General features: G+C 46.6%; 1 protein-coding gene across 1 annotated transcript in view; it reads left to right on the plus strand.

Moving 5' to 3' along the window:
- LOC139250309 (multimerin-1-like) overlaps window positions 1–20,495 on the plus strand; it is an 87,834-nt gene that overhangs the window by 59,931 nt on the left and 7,408 nt on the right. Inside the window, exon 7 of the mRNA XM_070872803.1 lies at window positions 11,825–11,971. Within this exon, the coding sequence (XP_070728904.1) occupies window positions 11,825–11,971 (147 nt within the window). The remainder of the gene's footprint in view (window positions 1–11,824; window positions 11,972–20,495) is intronic.

Consider the following 20,495-nt stretch of genomic DNA (forward strand, 5'->3'; position numbering starts at 1 on the left):
TTAAATAATGTCCCAGCTTTCACAGCTCTCTGAGGCAGCAAATTCCGCAGACTTCCAACACTCTGAGAGATTCCTCCTCATCTCAGTTTTAAATGGGCTGTCACTTATTCGAAGGTCATGCCCTCTAGTTCTAGTCTCCCCCATCAGTGGAAACATCCTCCCTGCATCCACCTTGTCGAGCCCCCTCATAACCTTATATGTCTCGATAAGATTATCGCTCATTCTTCTGAATTCCAATGAGTAGAGGCTCAACCTACTCAACCTTTCCTCATAAGTCAACTCCCCTCATCTCCGGAATCAACCTTGTGAACCTTCTCTGAACTGCCTCCAAAGCAAGTATATCCTTTCGTAAATATGGAAACCAAAACTGCACGCAGTATTCCAGGTGTATAGCTGTAGCAAGACTTCCCTGGTTTTATACTCCATCCCCTTTGCAATAAAGGCCAAGATAACATAAGAAGAGGAGCAGGCCATCAAGCCCCTCAAGCCTGTTCCACCATTCAATTGGATCATAGCTGATCTGTAACTCCATTTATCGGCCTTGGTTCCATATCCCTTAACACGCTTCCCTAACAGAAATCTACCAATCGTAGTTTCAAAATTTTCAATTGAGCCCCGTCTCAATTACTTTTAGGGGGGAGAGAGTTTCAGATTCCCACTGCCCTTTGTGTGAATGTGTGCTTCCTGACTTTAGTCCTGAACGGCCTAGCTCTAATTTTAAGGTTATGCCCCCTTGTTCTGGTCTCCACAACCAGAGGAAATCGCTTATCAAATGCTTTAATCATCTTAAACACCTCAATTATACCACCTCTTAACCTTATATACTTGGGGGGAATACTACTTTAGTTTATGCAACCTCTCCTCATAATTTAGCCCTCTGCAGCATGGTATCAATCTGGTGAGTTGGGTTGTACTCCTTCCAAGACCAATATATCTTTCCTGAGCTGCCGTGCCCAGAAGAGGGCACCTGCAGTTATATAAATACATTCTGGATTCACCAGGGGTCTAGTCCATAATCCCAGCCAAGACCCCCTCTTTCCCTCTCCAATGCAGCCCACCACCGCCCTTCAAGAGGCCAGTGTGCCTCTTCTTGCTTGGCACAGCGGTAGCCAATGTTACATCGGGTCCTAATGAGGCCAGGAGGCAGTGGACCCCTACCTCCTGATGTCGTTGGCCTTGTCGGGATGGACAGAAGATCTAATTGAAACATATAAAATTATTCAGGGGCTTGATAGGGTTAATGCTGAGAAAATGTTTCCCTTGGCTGGGGAATCTGGAACACGAGGTCATAAAATAAGGGGTTGGCCATTTAGGACTGAGATGAGGAGAAATTTCTTCTCTCAAGGGATTGTGAATCTTTTGAATTCTGTATCGTCGAGTGATGTGGATGCCCAGTCGTAGAGTATATTCAAGACAGAGGTCGATAAATATTTGGGAACAAAAGGAATTAAGGGATATGGAGATAGGGCAGGAAGGTGAATTTGAGGTAGATCAGCCATGTTCTTATTGAATGGCGGAGCAGGCTCGAGGGGCCAAATGGCTGACTCCTGCTTCCATTTCTTATGTTCTTATCCAGGCCTTCGAGACCATCCCACGACATTTTCTCCCCCGGTATGTCCAGGTCCCAGCGATGCTTGTTGCCATTCTGGAAGAGGTGAATCTTTGACATTCTCCACCCCAGAGGGCTGTGGAGGTTCAGTCGTTGAGTATATTCACGACTAAGAGCGATAGGTCACTAAGGGAATCGAAGGATATGGGGATCGGGCAGGAAGGTGGGAGTTGAGCTGGAAGATCAGCCATGATCCTGTTGAATGGTGGAGCAGGCTCGAGGGGCCGAATGGTCTACTCCTGCTCCCATTTCTTATGTTGTTGTGTTACCGAGGGATTCCACCGGAGCAGCCAAGGAATTTCGGCCCCTGAAATTCTAGCTTGTATCGATTAGCTCAGCACTGCACATTAACAGAGATATCAATTTTGGTGCACTGAGAGTTCAGAAGTTGGGCCTGTCAGAGGCTTTTCTTGCAACCACGAGAACATTTTTTTATCCCCCACCAGAAGGTTTCAGAAGGAAGAAGAAAAAATTCGCCTGAATTTTTAGCTGAACTACAAAGTCGCAAGAGTGACAGAGAAAGCTGCTACAGCAGTTCACTGGGATGGATAGTTAGAACACAGACCCACAACTCTGACTCATCTCCAACTCAGCACATAAACCTAGGCTGACACTCCCAGTGCAGTGCTGAGGGAGTGCTGCACTGTCGGAGGTGCCGTCTTTCGGATGAGACGTTAAACCGAGGCCCTGCTTGCTCTCAGGTGGATGTAAAAAATCCCATGGCACTATTTTGAAGAAGATCAGGGGAGTTATCCCCGGTGTCCTGGGCCAATATTCATCCCTCAATCACTATAACAAAAAAACAGATTATCTGGTCATTATCACATTGCTGTTTGTGGGAGCTTGCTGTGCACAAATTGGCTGCCGCGTTTCCCACATTACACCAGTGACTACACTTCAAAAAGGACTTCAACGTCTGTAAAGTGCTTTGTGACGTTTGGTGGTCATGAGAAGCGCTATATAAATACAAGTCTTCCTTTATGGCATCAGCAGCAAATGATGAGTGGAGCCCAAACATGGCTCAACAACAACAACTTGCATTTGTAAAGCGCCTTTAACATAGTAACACAGGAGCATTATCAAACAATATTTGACACCGAGCCGCGTAAGGAGATATATGGGCAGATGACCAAATGCTTGGTCAACGAGGTAGGTTTTAAGGAGCGTCTTAAAGGAGGAGAGAGAGGCAGAGAGGTTTAGTGAAGGAATTCCAGAGCTTAAGGCCCAGGTAGCTGAGGACACGGTCGCCAATGGTAGAGTGATGAACATCAGGGACGCACAAGAGGCCATGATGGAACGCAGAGATCTCGAAGGGTTGGAGGAGATTACAAAGACAGGGAGGTGCGAGGCTATGGAGGAATTTGAAAACAAGGGGAAAGAGAGAGTGTAACCAGCCCCATACAAGGATTTCTAGCAGGCAGCTGGGGTATAATCGGCACAACTAATGGGGGTCAGCTGTCTGTCCAATCCATGTTGCAAATCAAAGGCCCAATGAGACTTTTAGGAAGGAAGGGGATATGAACAAATAAAAGTATGACGATGGGTGAACTCATGCAATTTTCTTTGCATGTAAATCCAAAGAAATGTTTCTTGAAAGAAAGACTTGCATTTATATGGTGCCTTTCATGACCTCAGACCATCCCAAAATGCTTTACAGCCACTGAAGAACTCTGGAAGCATTGTCCCTGTTGTAATGCACGGAAACGCGGCAGCCAATTTGCACACAGCAAGCTCCCACAAACTGAGAAGAGATACATGATCAGATCATGGAGGAGAAATTTGGTTGCGACCCTGTTGTGGCATTAATCCAGGCGGAGCGGTAATTTTAGCACCTTGAAAAAGTTTACGCCTCCCGCCGTGAAATTCGTCGGAATTGGGCGAAGAGCTGATAGGGGCGCGAAATCAGCCGTTACACACTTGAACTGAGGGGGGCGCTAACGAAAATGCCGGTGTTAAATTTAACTGACCCATTGGGCATGCGCTGATCTCCTATTGCGATCCCGGGAAAAGTCGAGTCTTAAAGGCGCGGCCTGGTAATGCACCCATTAAAGTTTTCAAAATCACTTGTTTTCAGGCTGCGCTGTAATGTCTGTCTGCCGCTGCAAACTGGGAGGCTCACGCCCCGTGCTGTGTGTAAACGTTGCCCCGACTGTGACCTCCGAGGGAAGCGCTTCCTCATCCCCTTAACTAGCCGCCAGTTAACGACTCTGCAAGCCTGGACCGACTGATTTTACAGACGTTGTTGGCGGGCGCTCAATGAGGCGGCCGCACCTAATTTAGCGAGCTGGGCACAAGTGTGGGCATTGCACCAGGACTGACGTCAGGATCGCAGCGATCGTCAGCAGCCGGACGCTAGCGGTTTGCACCCCCAGTGAGCCTCTAACGAATTTTCCGGCGGGGCGCTAAAAGCTCCCTCTGGCCGCTAACTGAGGCTATAGGCAACCGAAAATCCAGCTACATGTGTTTTAATGATGTTTAGTTGTGGGATTAATATTCACCAGGACACCGGGGAGAACTCTCCTGCTTGGCTTTGAATAAGACCGTGGGATCTTTTACATCCGCCTGAGAGGGCAGACGTTTAACGTTGCATCCGAAGGACGGCACTGTTGTGTGGTATCTTTATACATCACTAACACAAACATACACTGCACAAAATGGCTCCTTGACAGAAACTGTCACATGACCTTTGTCACATGACCTGCCACATGACCTTTTATTGCGATTGCATGAGTCGTTGCACTACAACAGTAGTCCACTAGGTGGCGCAAAATAACATGTTGTAATGTCAGAAGTATTCTTGCACACAATATATGTGTTCCTTGACAGCAGCAGTGAGACTGCAGAAGTGTTATCGCCACACAACATAGCAGTGACTCGGACCCCTCACTCTTCCTTTCTCTGCATTGCTGTTTACTCAATAGAATCTCTTACCTGAGGGAAGGTTTCCCATTGGTTGCTGGCAGGAGAAACCAACCTTCACATTATCCTTGCGTTCACACAGTGCCATCCATTTGCAGTGCAAACAGCATTAGTGTCAAACAGCGTGCAGTTCCTTTTAAGATAATTTATCGCTCAAAATTGTATTTGCTGCCAGCAAACTGATGGTGATTGAAGTACGCTCCGTGACAGAGTGCTTTAACAGAAGGAATACAAATATGGTCGCCTGGGTAACATAAAGTCCTGCTGCGTGACCGTGGTGACTTCAGGGAAAAGTCTCTTTCCACCTGTCGTTTGAGGGAAAGGGGGTGCATAAGATAGATTGGGTGGGAGGGGGATTGGATGCAACAATGATCAGTACCTTTGGTTGAGACAATGATGGGGTAGTTTTTCTACCAGTTTCGAAGAAGCCCAACACTTTCTGCTACTCCCGGCTGGATGAGGTTGAGGAACCATAACCAAATTGTTTTTCGTTTTTTTTTAAAGAAAAGCTAAAAAAGGGTAATGAATTTCCAACCATGACAACAATCACTTGCATTTATATAGGGCCTTTAACATAGCACCCAGAGGAGCGTAATCAGACAAAAATTGACACTGAGACAAAGAAGGAGACATTGGGATGGGTGACTGGTCAAAAGGGTAGGTTTTAAAGAAAAGGAAGACTTGCATTTATATAGCGCCTTTCATATCCACCGGACGTCCCAAAGCGCTTTATAGCCAATTAAGTGCTGTTGTAATGTAGGAAGGGTGGCAACCAATTTGCACACAGCAAGCTCCCACAATTAGCTGATAATGACCAGATAATCTTTTTTGTTACATTGATTGAGGGATAAATATTGGCCAGGACACCAGTGATAACTCCCCTGCTCTTAACTAGTGCCAAAGGATCTTTTACATCCACCTGAGGGAGCAGACAGGGCCTCGGGTTAACATCTCAACTGAAAGACGGCACGTCCGACAGTGCAGCATTCGCTCAGCACTGCACTGGAGTGTCAGCCTAGATTTTTGTGCTCAAAGTCTCTGGTAGTAGAACTTGTGTAAAGTCCTTACTCTACATAGAAACATAGAAACATAGTGCAGGAGTAGGCCATTCGGCCTTTCGAGTCTGCCATTCAATGAGTCCATGGCTTAACATGCAACTTCAGTACCCCATTCCTGCTTTCTCGCCATACCCCTTGATCCCCATAGTAGTAAGGACTACATCTAACTCCTTTTTGAATATATTTAGTGAATTGGCCTCAACAACTTTCTGTGGTAGAGAATTCCACAGGTTCACCACTCTCTGGGTGAAGAAGTTTCTCCTCATCTCAGTCCGAAATGGCTTACCCCTTATCCTTAGATTGTGACCACTGGTTCTGGACTTCCCCAACATTGGGAACATTCTTCCTGCCTCTAACCTGTCTAAACCCGTCAGAATTTTAAACGTTTCTATGAGATCCCCTCTCATTCTTCTGAACTCCAGTGAATACAAGCCCAGTTGATCCAGTCTTTCTTGATATCAGTCTGGTGAACCTTCGCTGCACTCCCTCAATAGCAAGAATGTCCTTCCTCAAGTTAGGGACCAAAACTGTACACTGTAAGGGGCGGTTTGCAGGGGGTCAGCTTTCCTTTCTGACCTTATATGAGCGGTTCCGAATCGCTCCCACACCCTTGGTTCTAGACACTAGAATTATGAAGGGACTGTGACAGACTTGGACAGACAATCGGTTTCAAAGTAGGAAGCAGGTATGGCTTTATTGTGTTTAAAAATAAGTAAAAGGCACACCTTTAATAACACACACAGACCAATACACACTGAGGGATACAACACATTGAATAAATTGTCAAATTACAGCCTGTGGGGAAAAGAATACAGCTTTAACTCTAAATGGGGTAAAGAAGAGAATGCAGATACATTTACACAAGTTATCCCAGCCTCCCCCCTCCCAATTCCCCTAACTAACTAAGTTATAGCTCTAGGGGTTCAGGGGTTATGCTCACCAATCCCTTTAGACAGTTGCCGGTGAATCGCGGTTTCGGGTTTTGCTGCACTTGGCCTTCTAGGCGAGCCGTACCCCGGACGGAGGAGAGGACTTCGGACTGCGTAGTCTTCGGTTGGGGTGCGTCCGTTGATGCGCTAAGTTGCGTTTTGGATGTATGGGGTAAGTACCCACTTTCTTTGGTTAGGAATAGTTTTAGTTAGTCCTTTTTGATAATTTCTCCCCCGTTGGGTCATTCAGAAGTAGATTGTAGAGTGGCTGTCAATTTTGTTGCTGACAACCTTCCGTTTCGTGGGCCTCGTGCTCGGTCAGTTCTTGATGAATTCTGTTAGTTTCCTTCACTATGCCATTTCTTCACTGTAGAGGAAGCAGGCTGCTTGTGTCTGTGTCTGTGTTCCAGTCTGTGTCCTTGTTCGAGTCTGTGCGAGTTCCAGTCTGTGTTCTGTTAGTTTTTCCTTGTAAAACTGGGGATAGATATATCCCCCAAAAAAAGGCTCCGTTATCTCCCATCAAATCTGTTGGGCTCTGTTTAAACTGTTCGGTCCATTGATTTTCAAATGTCTCCTTTGTCAGCAGTAACTCGATTAGGGTGTGAGAATGTGTTATCACTGGGTTTGCATTGTTTTAGGATTGTCCAGTTTCCTGACCATGATTTCCATTGTGCTTGATAATCAGAATCAAGTTGATTCTGATTATTATTTTAATAATCAGAATCAACTGTAAACCAATCTGGTGGGTATATTGTGTTTAATCAGAGTTTAAGACGGAATATAACACATTGGTTATACAGCAAAAACATATAACCATAACAAATAGTTGATACCCATCCCGATTGGACAAACGGCTGTCGCACATGAGCAGTTCTCTGGTTTGCATTCTCTTTCTCTCTGTCTAGAGCACCCTTCGGTAAAACATGGGATCACTCGAAGAGTGTTCAACCAGTCCAACTTCTGTTTCACTCTCCCCTCACACCATTTGTGGGGTCAATCTTGATTAGGCTACTTTTATTCTCTTTTTAGGGGTGGGCCTGTCCCTGGATATTGACAAGACTTTTTGAGCTGTAGAGTTTTCCCAAAAACCTTAATATCCAACAAGGCTTCAAGTTCTTTGTCTCAATTCTTAAAACAAAGCCCGCTCTAAAGATGTCCTAAATATTTGGCCACATGTCATTCTCAGTTTATATTAACCCAGTTTTTCTTCCTGTGGAAATAGTTTTATCTCTCTCTGTCCCTATTCTCTCGGGTACAAAGCCTTTGCCCTGTACCCTTTGAACTATGAAGCCCAAACCAGAAAACTATCCACTCAGCGTTGTTATCTCCTTTACGATGAAGCAACATGTTTACATTAACTCTTACAAATTCCATCCATTCTAAGTCTTTCTGTAATAAATGGTCTTAAAGATACATAAACATAGCTGAAATTTTAACTTGAAAACCACAGATAATGGTTGTCATAGGGCAGAATGCTATCACATCTCAGCACGTTATCATTTATAAACATCTACTATCGTTCTAAGGAGAAACTTTGTCTCCAGTTACAAACAACGATGTAAAACACATCACTCATGTTAATTTTACATAGAAACATAGAAAATACGTTCAGGAGTAGGCCATTCGGCCCTTCGAACCTGCACCACCATTCAATAAGATCATGGCTGATCATTCACCTCAGTACCCCTTTCCTGCTTTCTCTCCACACCCCTTGATCCCTTTAGCTGTCAGGGCCATATCTAACTCCCTCTTGAATATATCTAACGAACTGGCATCAACAACTCTCTGCGGTAGACAATTCCACAGGCTCACAATTCTCTGAGTGAAGAAGTTTCTCCTCATCTCGGTCCTAAATGGCTTACCCCTTATCCTTAGACTGTGACCCCTGGTTCTAGACTTCCCCAACATCGGGAACATTCTTCCTGCATCTAACCTGTCCAATCCCGTCAGAATTTTATATGTTTCTATGAGATCCCCTCTCATCCTTCTAAACTCCAGTGAATACAGGCCCAGTCGATCCAGTCTCTCCTCATATGTCAGTCCTGCCATCCTGGGAATCAGTCTGGTGAACCTTCGCTGCACTCCCTCAATAGCAAAAACGTCCTTTTGTACATTTTTAGGCAACCCTGATTTCCAACAGCCCATCAAAGGTAAAACTGACACACATTTGCATGGATTCTCGTGACCAAGCATGGAATCAATGAAGTGATAATCAGCCGGGTTCTGCAAAGAGCCATCCAGGCAGTGAAGACGAAAATCTATCCCACCGTGTTTTCATTTTATTTTCTCTCTGCCTGACGGCTCTGTGACAAAAGATTTTTCTTGGTGGGTGGGTGAGGGGTGGGGGAGGAGAGCTTACCTGCTCCCAGTTCTCCCTGCGGGATAGATCATCTGTCACACATCCGCCTGGAAATCACAGCCACGGTGTTAATTAAAGCTGGAATTACAGTGCTGCTGTGTGAAGTTTCTCAGGGGCTCACCTCGCTTTGAAGCCAGAAGTTGCGAGCCCCGATCCATCGCAGGAGAGCTAGCGAAGAACTTCTGGATTTTTGCAGCCTGCCCTGTGCCGACTGATATTAAAGCCTTGTCAGATTTTATTATAATTGTGATCACAAACTGTGTCACCTGCAGCTCTCTCTGCGAGAAAGAAGGCAGCGATATAAATTGTCTCATTACAATGCATTCAATATTGATCATATCTGCAGCTCGTACTGAACTGTACAGGGAATTACAATGGCTTCATTTGTTGAACTGATCTGTAACTTTTGGTCATTGATTATTCCTGTCAATCTATTGGGGGCGTGGGGGTGGGGTGGGGAAGACACTATTGTCAGTGACTGCTTTAATATTATTTTGATTAGCCTTAATACATTAATGTTAAAGAGTAGTAAGAGTGAAATACCAGCAGTAGATGTCCATACCCTGCATAGTGTTTATTACACTCATGTGATTTGAATGACTGGAAACTAGGCTGTTGGGTTAAGAAATGGCCTGGCCTGTCCTGTCCGCTGTGTCTCAGTGGGTAGCACACTCACCTCAGAAGGTTGTGGGTTCAAGTCCTACTCCAGAGACTTGAGCACAAAAATCTCAGCTGACACTCCAGTGCAGTGCTGAGGAAGTGCTGCACTGTCGGAGGTGCCGTCTTTCAGATGAGTGTTAAACCGAGGCCCCTTCTGCCCTCTCAGGTGGACGTAAAAGATCCCATGGCACTATTTTTGAAGAAGAGTAGGTGAATTATCCCCGGTGTCCTGGCCAATATTTATCCCCCAATCAAAAAAACAGATTATCTGGTCATTATTACAGTGCTGTCTGTGGGAGCTTGCTTGTGCGCAAATTGGCTGCTGCATTTCCTACATTACAACAGTGACTACACTCCAAAAGTACTTCATTGGCTGTAAAATGCTTTGAGACGTCCGCTGGTCGTGAAAGGTGCTATATAAATGCAAGTCTTTCTTTCTCACATAGCATGGCAGTGTCTTCAGGGAAGGAAGCCATGTTGCCAGAGTAGGTAGCAATGGATTTACTAATGGTAGTACGTTAGATACAAACTTGATCAGCTCTGCTGGGCAGGCCACATTGTCCGCATGCCAGACACGAGACTCCCAAAGCAAGCGCTCTACTCGGAACTCCTTCACAGCAAACGAGCCAAAGGTGGGCAGAGGAAACGTTGCAAGGACACCCTCAAAGCCTCCCTGATAAAGTGCGACATCCCCACCGACATCTGGGGAGTCCCTGGTCAAAGACCGCCCTAAGTGGAGGAAGAGCATCCGGGAGGGCGCTGAGCACCTCGAGCCTCAATGCCGAGAGCATGCAGAAAACAAGCGCAGGCAGCGGAAAGAGCGTGCGGCAAACCTGTCCCACCCTCCCTCACCCTCAACGACTATCTGTCCCACCTGTGGCAGGGACTGTGGCTCTTGTATTGGGCTGTTCAGCCACCTAAGGACTCATTCTAACAGTGGAAGCAAGTCTTCCTCTATTCCGAGGGACTGCCTATGATGATGATGAGGTATGAGCAAGAGCAGAAATATTGTCGAGGAAGGCAATCTACATCTCTGTCACTTGTAAGCAGAAATTTAAATGTAGGCATGACCGGGATTTAGTGAAGACTGGTTGTTGGAGTAAGGATTAGGTGATGGCGGGAGATGCAGCTGTTGAGTTGAGGGGCATTATATTGCAGGAAATTTTAACGTCCCAAGGCGCTTCAAAGGGGCACTATCAAACAGACTTTGACACCAAGCCACATAAAGAGATATTTGGATAGATGACCAAAAGATTGGTCAAAGAGGTAGGTTTTATGGAGCGATTTAAAGGAGGAAAGAAAGGTAGAGAGGCGGAGAGGTTTAGGCAGGGAGTTCCAGAGGTTAAGGCCTAGGCGATGAAAATTGGGGATTCGCGAGAGGCCACAATTGGAGGAGTGTAGAGATCTCGGAGAGTTGTAGAGTTGGAGTAGGTTACAGAGATAGGGAGTGGCAAGGCATTGGAGGGATTTGAAAAGAAGGATGGGAATTTTAAGTTTCCGGACCAGGAGCCAATGCAGGCACAGGGAGGACTACTGCAGTTTTTGCACAAAATTCAACATCATGAAGTAACCATTTTCACAAGACGTGCCAGTTATAATGTATGCACTTGTGAGTAAACTCACAGGTCTGTTGCAGTGTCCACTGGTACGCTCGTGGCCTTCCGCAAGAGTTGGGCACCAGAGGAACTGGAGTCATCATTAACCCCGGCAGCCAAATTTTAATTTGATTTAATTCTTCTTTAAAGCTTTATTTGGAAATTTGTGGGTTCTAGTGCCCTTGCCAAAAGTGAGCACTTGATTTAATATTCCATTAAAATAGTTGTAGAGCTGTTGCATTGTGAGTGGCTTAGCCAGTCACGTGATGTTCACAAGACTCAATAAAACCCCAGCCAGTTGCAGTCAGGGGATCCATGATGAGGCAGATGGTTGTGAGCCTGGTGGGTGAACTGGTGTGATTGTTAAACTTTGCTAATAAAGCAACTAGTTCTGAATAGCAATTTGTTGCTATGAATTCTTAAGCAAAGAACCCATGAAGCAAATACATTATACCAGTGGCTATTACATTCCACTAATGCTTCCGACCTAAGCACACAAAGCCAGCCGAGTACATGGCAATATTGGGGGGGCGGGGGGGGAAGAGAACGGACAGATTCAATCAAGCTGATGGCTGCTTCAGAGAGCAACGACTATGCTGTCAGAGGAGGGTAGCACCTATGGAAGAGGCTGAATGTTTTCAAAACTTCCCTGTGCTAATGTATCATATAATGACTCTTGCCGTCTATATTTGCAGTGGAGCCTGTCAGTTGCAACAGTGCCCCATGTCAGAACGGTGGTACGTGTATTAATCAACGGAAAGGCTTTGTGTGTGCCTGCCGCCCTCCATTTGGTGGTCCCAGCTGCGACATAAAGCTGCTAGACGAAAATGCCTTGAAGACAGGTGAGGTTCTTGGACTTTCCATTTATTTAAGCTCTCAGTGCTGTCGACATGTCCCGGCCCCCTAGAGAAAGCAACAGGGTTTTATTTTCACCTGATGAATTTTCCAATTGAATGGACCCCTTTTCTTTTCAGCAGTGCAATCAATAGAACAACCCAACGCCCATGAATAAGATCTCCACAAACGCGTGGTTTTAAACCAGACAGCAATCAACTATTCCAGTTCAGAGGCATTGTGGTACAGTCAAATCTATCAGCGCATTACTTACTAAATCACATTGGAAGCAGTCCAAATAGGGTCTGCTTTGGTCTGTAAAACACGTACTAAATTTTAGCTGACATTTTTGCCACACTATTTATCCAGCATTTTATTCACACCCTAAAGCAAACTAATCAGGATCTTGAAATTGTTCCAAATGCTCAATTAGTCACATTGATATTGCTGATTCTGAACTTTTCCATTTTTCAGCATTTAGATTCAAATTTGGATCCTCTCTGCCCCATCTCCTCCCCACCCCTTGCCAAACAATCAATTCCGTGACTCAAAATTAAAATTCCACAGACACACACACCAGGGAGGAGCGGTGAAGGGTGATGAACTTTGCTGGACAAACAGACGAAAGGTTGGCTTGGGTCAAGTGGAGTCCGTAGGGTAAAAATGGCGCCAGCTTTGCTAACAAGGTGCCAGCATTGGCTCGGGGGCAGCATTCGTGCTTCTGCCGGGGAAGGTCATGATTTCAAGCCTCACTCAAGAGACATTTTTTTAAATTATTCTTCCTCAGGATGAGGGCAACGCTGTCAAGGCTGCATTTATTTCCCATCCCTGGTTGTCCTGAGAAGTTGGTGGTAAACCTTTTTCCTGAAACACTGCATTCTGTATTTTTTTTGTAGTGGTTTGATACAACTGAGTGGCTTGCTAGACCACTTTGGAAGGCAGATAAGAGTCAGCTATGTTGACGTGGGACTTTGTGTCAGCCATTGCTCAGTGGGTAGTGCTATCATCTCTGAATCAGAAGGTTGTGGGTTCAGGTCCCACTCCAGAGATTTGAGTGTGGAAATCTAGCTGACACTCCAGTGGAGTGCTGCACTGGCAGAGGTGCTGTCTTTTGGATGAGACGTTAAACCCATCTGCTCTCTCGGGTGGACGTAAAAGATCTCAAGACAATAGTTCAAAGAAGAGCAGCGGTGTTATCCCTGGTGTCCTGGCCAATATATATCCCTCAATCAAAATCACTCAAACAGATTGTCTAGTCATTATCATATCACAGTTTGTGGGAGCTTGCTGTGCTCAAATTGGCGGCCGCGTTTCCGACATTACAACAGCGACTACACTTCAAAAAGTACTTCATTGGCTGTAAAGAGCTTTGGTGGTCAGGAAAGGCGCTCTATAAATGCAAATCTTTCTTTTCTTTCTTAGGGTTTCCCACTCTGGTTGGACGTATTCCTGGAGGTTTCATCACATGACCTCCTGCCACCAGACCCACCCAGTCAAACAGTTTTCTTCCCCATCTCCAACTAATAAAAGCATTCAAAGAAAACTAATTCGAACCCACAATTTTCTAAATGACCCGATGACTTTTCTCCTATGTTGTTACCTATCTCTGTAATCTCCTCCAGCTGCACAGCCCCCCCGAGATGCCTGCGCTCCTCTAATTCTGCCCTCTTGACCATCCCTGATTATAAACACTCAACCATTGGTGGCCGTGCCTTCAGCTGCCTAGGCCCCAAGCTCTGGAACTCCCTGCTGTATTTTATAGTCTCTTGAACACTCTTGAACACTCTTAGTTGAACTTAACTCCATTTATTTGGGAGATCTCTTTCTAATGTACAAATAATTAGTGCGTCTGTATCAATGTATACATGATATTTGCATGGCACCGATCACTCATGTATTTTAAAAAGTCTGAGGCCTCTACTAAATGGCCAAGGGATGACTTGGGTGAAAGTGCATGGAACATGATATGATAATGTAATCGCTATCCTCATCTCGCCAGGCACTTCAGATTAATAGCATCTTGCGCCACTCGGTTAAGGAAGATTTTAACTTACATCGCGCTCCCGATCTAAACCACCAAGGAAATTATGGTCACATCCCAGTCACCATTATCTGAAAGATAATGAGAGTAGCTGCAATCCTCCAGGGCAAATCCCCTCCGAAGAATATCGGGGGAATGGAATCATAGGCCTGTCAGGAAATTGGGGCGGTGGAACATTAGTTGCACCCGGTCCACATATAGGTAATGACAGAAGCCCATGGAGAAGTATGGCGGCAAAGTGGGGTCGGAATCGCCTCTTTCTGCGATGCCCATTAGCGCCTCTGGGGGGCGCTAATGGGAGATGAAACACTTTTTGCCTGGGGTGGGGAGTGGCTGGGGGGGTGGGCGCTACCTGCTCCCATTGGTTAGCGGAGGAGCTGCCGTGGTAACGGCGCGCCCGCCGGTAGCGCTCCGGGCCACCGCGCAACCGGCGATTACATCATCGCCGTACCCGCTGACCCCTGAGCAGCCGCGGGCCGACCCCTTTCCACCCGGCGGCGGATATTGCCCTGCGCCCTGAGGGTCGACATCCGCTCGCGGAGCAGATGTTAAAGGGCCGGTTCCAAGCGCCCCGTGCCGCCATCTTGGTGGGTTTGGCGACTCGCCGGTCGGCCCGACTTCCTCGGCACTGGCGTGGTCCGGGCCGCCATCGTGCAGCCCCCCCCGCGCCCCGGTTGGGAGGGTCGGGCTGAGGCCTCAGCACCACACCGCCCTGGTGGCCCAGTGGAGGCCGTCAGAGGCCCGGCAGAGCTTGCAGCGGCCCCTCCCCTTTAACCGAAGGGGAAGGGTGTTGAAACGCGTCAGCGCTACGCGTGCCCCCAGTACCGCCCCGGGACCCGCCCCAATAGGAAGTGGAGCGCGTTAGATTGCACTCCACTTCCTCTGAGGAGCGGTAACCACAATTTCCTGGCCTGGGCTTCCACCCTAAGCCGGTTACCGCCCCCTATTTCTCCCCCAGTCATCCTTTTGCCACATAACATTGTACATACATAGAATGGATATTAAATAACACATTATTCTACTGCTTATGCACAACACTGGGGTGGTGGGGAAAATGGACCCTTGTTGGGCCTACTTTTTTGGACCCTTGTTGCGCCCCAAGACATGCGACCCCATATTGGGTTTGGTGATTTTTCAGTGACCATCAGCCGTCGAAAACGTGCTCCTTACATCTGCAAATGTTAGACCGACGCCCCCTCTGCTAAATTTAACGGCCTCAGGAATCTGCAGCCGTTGCTGTGGCTGAGCAGCAAGCAAAAACAAAAAAGCGAGTATATATCTTTCTTTAAGTCTGATGTGGAGTTGGGAGAGACCCCCCTGGCTCTAAAATAGTCCTGAGGGGCATTGCTGGCTTGCGATTCCCACCCCCAACTCCCATTGTCCTCTCTCATCCCCCTGCGGATTTACTCGTCCAATTTACGGAAATAGAACATAGAAAAGATAGAAAATAGGTGCAGGAGTAGGCCATTCGGCCCTTCGAGTCTGCACCACCATTCAATAAGATCATGGCTGATCAGTCACCTCAGTACCCCTTTCCTGCTTTCTCTCCATACCCCTTGATCCCTTTAGCCATAAGGGTCAAATCTAACTCCCTCTTGAATATATCTAATGAACTGGCATCAACAACTCTCTGCGGCAGGGAATTCCACAGGTTCAAAACTCTCTCAGTGAAGAAGCTTCTCCTCATCTCAGTCCTAAATGGCCTACCCCTTATCCTAAGACTGTGTCCCCTGGTTCTGGACTTCCCCAACAGCAGGAACAATCTACCCGCATCTAACCTGTCCTGTCCCATCAGAATCTTGTATGTTTCTATGAGTCCCCCTCTCATCCTTCTAAACTCCAATGTATAAAGGCCCAGTCGATCCAGTCTCTCCTCGTATGTCAGTCCTGCCATCCCGGGAATCAGTCTGGTGAACCTTCGCTGCACTCCCTCAATAGCAAAAATGTCCTTCCTCAGATTAGGAGACCAAAACTGAACACAATATTCCAGGTGAGGCCTCACCAAGGCCTTGTACAACTGCAGTAAGACCTCCCTGCTCCTATACTCAAATCCCCTAGCTATGAAGGCCAACATACCATTTGCCTTCTTTACCGCCTGCTGTACCTGTATGCCAACTTTCAATGACTGATGAACCATGACACCCAGGTCTCGTTGCACCTCCCCTTTTCCTAATCTGCCATCATTCAGATAATATTCTGTCTTCGCGTTTTTGCCCCCAAAGTGGATAGCCTCACATTTATCCACATTATATGGCATCTGCCATGCATTTGCCCACTCACCTAACCTATCTAAGTCATGCTGCAGCCGCTTAGTGTCCCCTTCACAGCTCACACAACCACCCAGTTTAGTGTCATCTGCAAACTTGGAGATATTACACTCAATTCCTTCATCCAAATCATTGACGTATATTGTAAAGAGCTGGGGTCCCAGCACTGAGCCCTGCGGCACTCCACTAGTCACTGCCTGCCATTCTAAAAAGGACCTGTTTATCCCGACTCTCTGCTTCCTGTCTGCCAACCAGTTCTCTAGCCACGTCAGTATTGTGTGCTTTAATTTTGCACACAAATCTCTTGTGTGGGACCTTGTCAAAAGTCCAAAATACACCACATCCACTGGTTCTCCCTTGTCCACTCTACTAGTTACATCCTCAAAAAATTCCAGAAGATTTGTCAAGCATGATTTCCCTTCATAAATCCATGCTGACTTGGACCGATCCTGTCACTGCTTTCCAAATGCACTGCTATTTCATCCTTAATCATTGATTCCAACATTTTCCCCACCTCTGATGTCAGGCTAACCAGTCTATGATTATCCGCTTTCTCTCTCCCTCCCTTTTTAAAAACTGGTGTTACATTAGCTACCCTCCAGTCCATAGGAACTGATCCAGCGTCGATAGACTGTTGGAAAATGATCACCAATGCATCCACTATTTCTAGGGCCACTTCCTTAAGTACCCTGTGATGCAGATTATCAGGCCACGGGGATTTATCGGCCTTCAATCCCATCAATTTCCCTAACACAATTTCCCGCCTAATAAGGATATCCTTCAGTTCCTCCTTCTCACCAGACCCTCGGTCCCCTAGTACTTTCGGAAGGTTATTTGTGTCTTTCCTCGTGAAGACAGAACCAAAGTATTTGTTCAATTGGTCTACCATTTCTTTGTTCCCCATTATAAATTCACCTGAATCTGACTGCAAGGGACCTACGTTTGTTTTTACTAATCTTTTTCTCTTCACATATCTATAGAAGCTTTTGCAGTCAGTTTTTATGTTCCCGGCAAGCTTCTTCTCGTACTCTATTTTCCCCCTCTTAATTAAACCCTTTGTCCTCCTCTGCTGAATTCTAAATTTCTCAAGTCCTCAGGTTTGCTGCTTTTTCTGGCCAATTTATATGCCTCTTCCTTGAATTTAACACTGTCCTTAATTTCCCTTGTTAGTCACGGTTGAGCCACCTTCCCCGTTTTATTTTTACTTCAGACAGGGATGTATAATTGTTGAAGTTCATCCATGTGATCTTTAAATGTTTGCCATTGCCTATCCACCGTCAACCCTTTAAGTATCATTTGCCAGTCTCCTCTAGCCAATTCATGCCTCAAACCATCGAAGTTACCTTTCCTTAAGTTCAGGACCCTAGTTTCTGAATTAACTGTGTTACTCTCCATCCGAATAAAGAATTCTACCATGTTCTGGTCACTCTTCCCCAAGGGGTCTCGCACAACAAGATTGCTAATTATTCCTTTCTCATTACACATCACCCAGTCTAGGATGGCTAGCTCCCTGGTTGGTTCCTCGACATATTGGTCTAGAAAACCATCCCTATTACACTCCAGGAAATCCTCCTCCACCGCACTGCTACCAGTTTGATTAGCCCAATCAATATGTAGGTTAAATTCACCCATGATAATTGATGTACTTATATTGCATGCATCCCTTATTTCTTGTTTGATGCTGTCCCCAACCTTACTACTACTGTTTGGTGGTCTGTACACAACTCCCACTAGTGTTTTCTGCCCCTTGGTATTCTGCAGCTCCACCCATACCGATTCTACATCATCCAAGCTAATATCCTTTCTTACTACTGCATTAATTTCCTCTTTAACCAGCAATGCCACCCCACCTCCTTTTCTTTTCTGTCTATCCTTCCTAAATGTTGAATACCCCTGGATGTTGAGTTCCCAGCCCTGGTCACCCTGGAGCCATGTCTCCGTGATGCCAATTACATCATATCCGTTAACTGCTATCTGCGCAGTTAATTCGTCCACCTTATTCCAAATACTCCTCGCATTGAGGCACAGAGCTTTCAGGCTTGTCTTTCTAACACACTTTGCCCCTTTAGAATTTTGCTGTAATGTGGCCCTTTTTGCTTTTTGCCTTAGGTTTCTCTGCCCTCCACTTTTACTTTTCTTTTTTCTACCTTTTGCTTCTGCCCCCATTCTACTTCCCTCTGTCTCCCTGCATACGTTCCCATCCCCCTGCCATATTAGTTTAACGCCTCCCCAACAGCACTAGCAAACACTGCCCCTAGGACATTGGTTCCGGTCCTGCCCTGCGTCCGGTTTGTACTGGTCCCACCTCCCCCAGAACCGGTTCCAATGCCCCAGGAATTTGAATCCCTCCCTTCTGCACCACTCCTCAAGCCACGTATTTACCTGAGCTATCCTGTGATGAATGAGCTGCCAAAAACCCCTTCTGTGAGAAAGAACTTGCATGTATTTGCAGACACCTTTTGCACTCCTGCGCTTTGCTTTTGAAGTGTAGCCACTGTTATTATTATGTACGCAAACACTGCGGCTAATTTGCGCACTTGAGTCCCACAAATAGCAAATGAGATAAATGAGCAGTTTGTCTGCTATTGATGGTATTGATTGAGGGGTGAGTCGTGTTCAGGTCACTGGGAGAACCCTCTGCTTTTCAAATAGTGCCATGGGATCATTTACGACTCCTTGAGCGGGGCACACGGGGCTTTAATTTAACGTCTCATTCAAGAGGAGGCACCACCAAACAATTCAGTAATGCTTCAGTACTGTGCTGAAGTGTCAGCCCAGATTATATGCTCATACCCTGGAGCAGCGCTTGAATTCATAACCCTCCGTGCTGGAAGACAAAGTCCTATCAAGAGCCAAACCAAAGAATTTATCTTCCACTGTTACACTTGTAAACAAATTGAGGCTTATTTGGGGGTAACTTGGCAGCAGTAACAGAACCTGCTGTGTTTTTTTTTTACAATAACAAAGCTTCGAAAACATTTATCAATGGAAACAAAGTGAAATTATTTTGCTTTAACTCATTCATTAGCAAGGCCAATTTTGACACTGTTTCCCAATCCAAGCGAGAAGGCACATGGGGGTGGAAATTCGGCCTTCTGCCGCCCCTCTTAGCACCCTCGGAGGGGCGGTAATGGCGGCGGTAAGCACTTGCACCCAGACGGTCAGCTTCCAGCGCCCCACCGGGACATCTGGTGCTGGTATCGGCGGGGGCGCGGAGCATTACCGCCTCGGAGAGGCGAGCCGGTGTGCAACGCCTCTGGTTGCAACACCGGCTCGATTTTTGGCTCCCGCCCGACCTGTAGCGCGCTGTAGCGCCCCCTGGTGGGAACGCCTGGGAAAGCGGGCGGTCCGAGCTGTAGCAGGCGCAGTGAGGTAAGTAATGTCGACTTCGGGTAAGTATGAGGCTGGCTCTTTAGCTCGGGATTTTCAGTCGCTCAGTCGGCCTAGTGCCCTAAAGGAGGCGTTAACGCCTCCCTTAGTGCCCCGCTACAAACTCCGGGCCCAGCTGATGGATTTTGCGGTGGTAGATGCAAACCATTTGCCGGCGCAAAATTTACCGCTCCGCCCAGGACAACCCCCTAACCGAGGCGAGAGCGAATTTCCACCCCGTGGAGTTTGGGCAGAGCAGGCTGGTGCTGTGCCAGGCAGGAATGACCAACAGGTCATGTTCCAAAGCTGAGGTGTGCATTTGAGTCTGATTTAAAAAAAACATCAGATTTGGACACGCCTGCCCCTTTAAAGCAGGAGTCAGTGCCATTACAAGGTGGAGCGAAACCACGCTCTGCGCATGCGTGTTGCCATTTTAACCATGTTACAAAGTTTCCCAGATGAGTGCTTGGGGTCAATAGCTGAAATAGTTTTGCCTTTTACTTGAAATATAGATTTACTTCCAGGCTAGTGACAGAGATATTCTGCCTCACAATAAGTAAGTCCCATTTAATCCTGATACTTTTGTCTTAATGGAAACTTACATAAACTAGAGGTGATCCCAAACTCAGCAGCCCTAACTCGCACCAAGTCCCGCTCACCCATCACCTCCTTTGCTCGCTGACCTACATTGGCTGCCGGTTAAGCAACGTCTTAATTTCAAAATTCTCATCCTTGTTTTCAAATCCTTGCATGGCCTCGCCTCTCCCTATCTCTGTAATCTCCTCCAACCCCACAACCCCCCGAGATGTCTGTGCTCCTCTAATTCTGCCTTCTTGAGCATCCCTAATTATAATC

The sequence above is a fragment of the Pristiophorus japonicus genome, chromosome 2 (assembly GCF_044704955.1).
Source record: "Pristiophorus japonicus isolate sPriJap1 chromosome 2, sPriJap1.hap1, whole genome shotgun sequence".
NCBI lineage: Eukaryota > Metazoa > Chordata > Chondrichthyes > Pristiophoridae > Pristiophorus > Pristiophorus japonicus.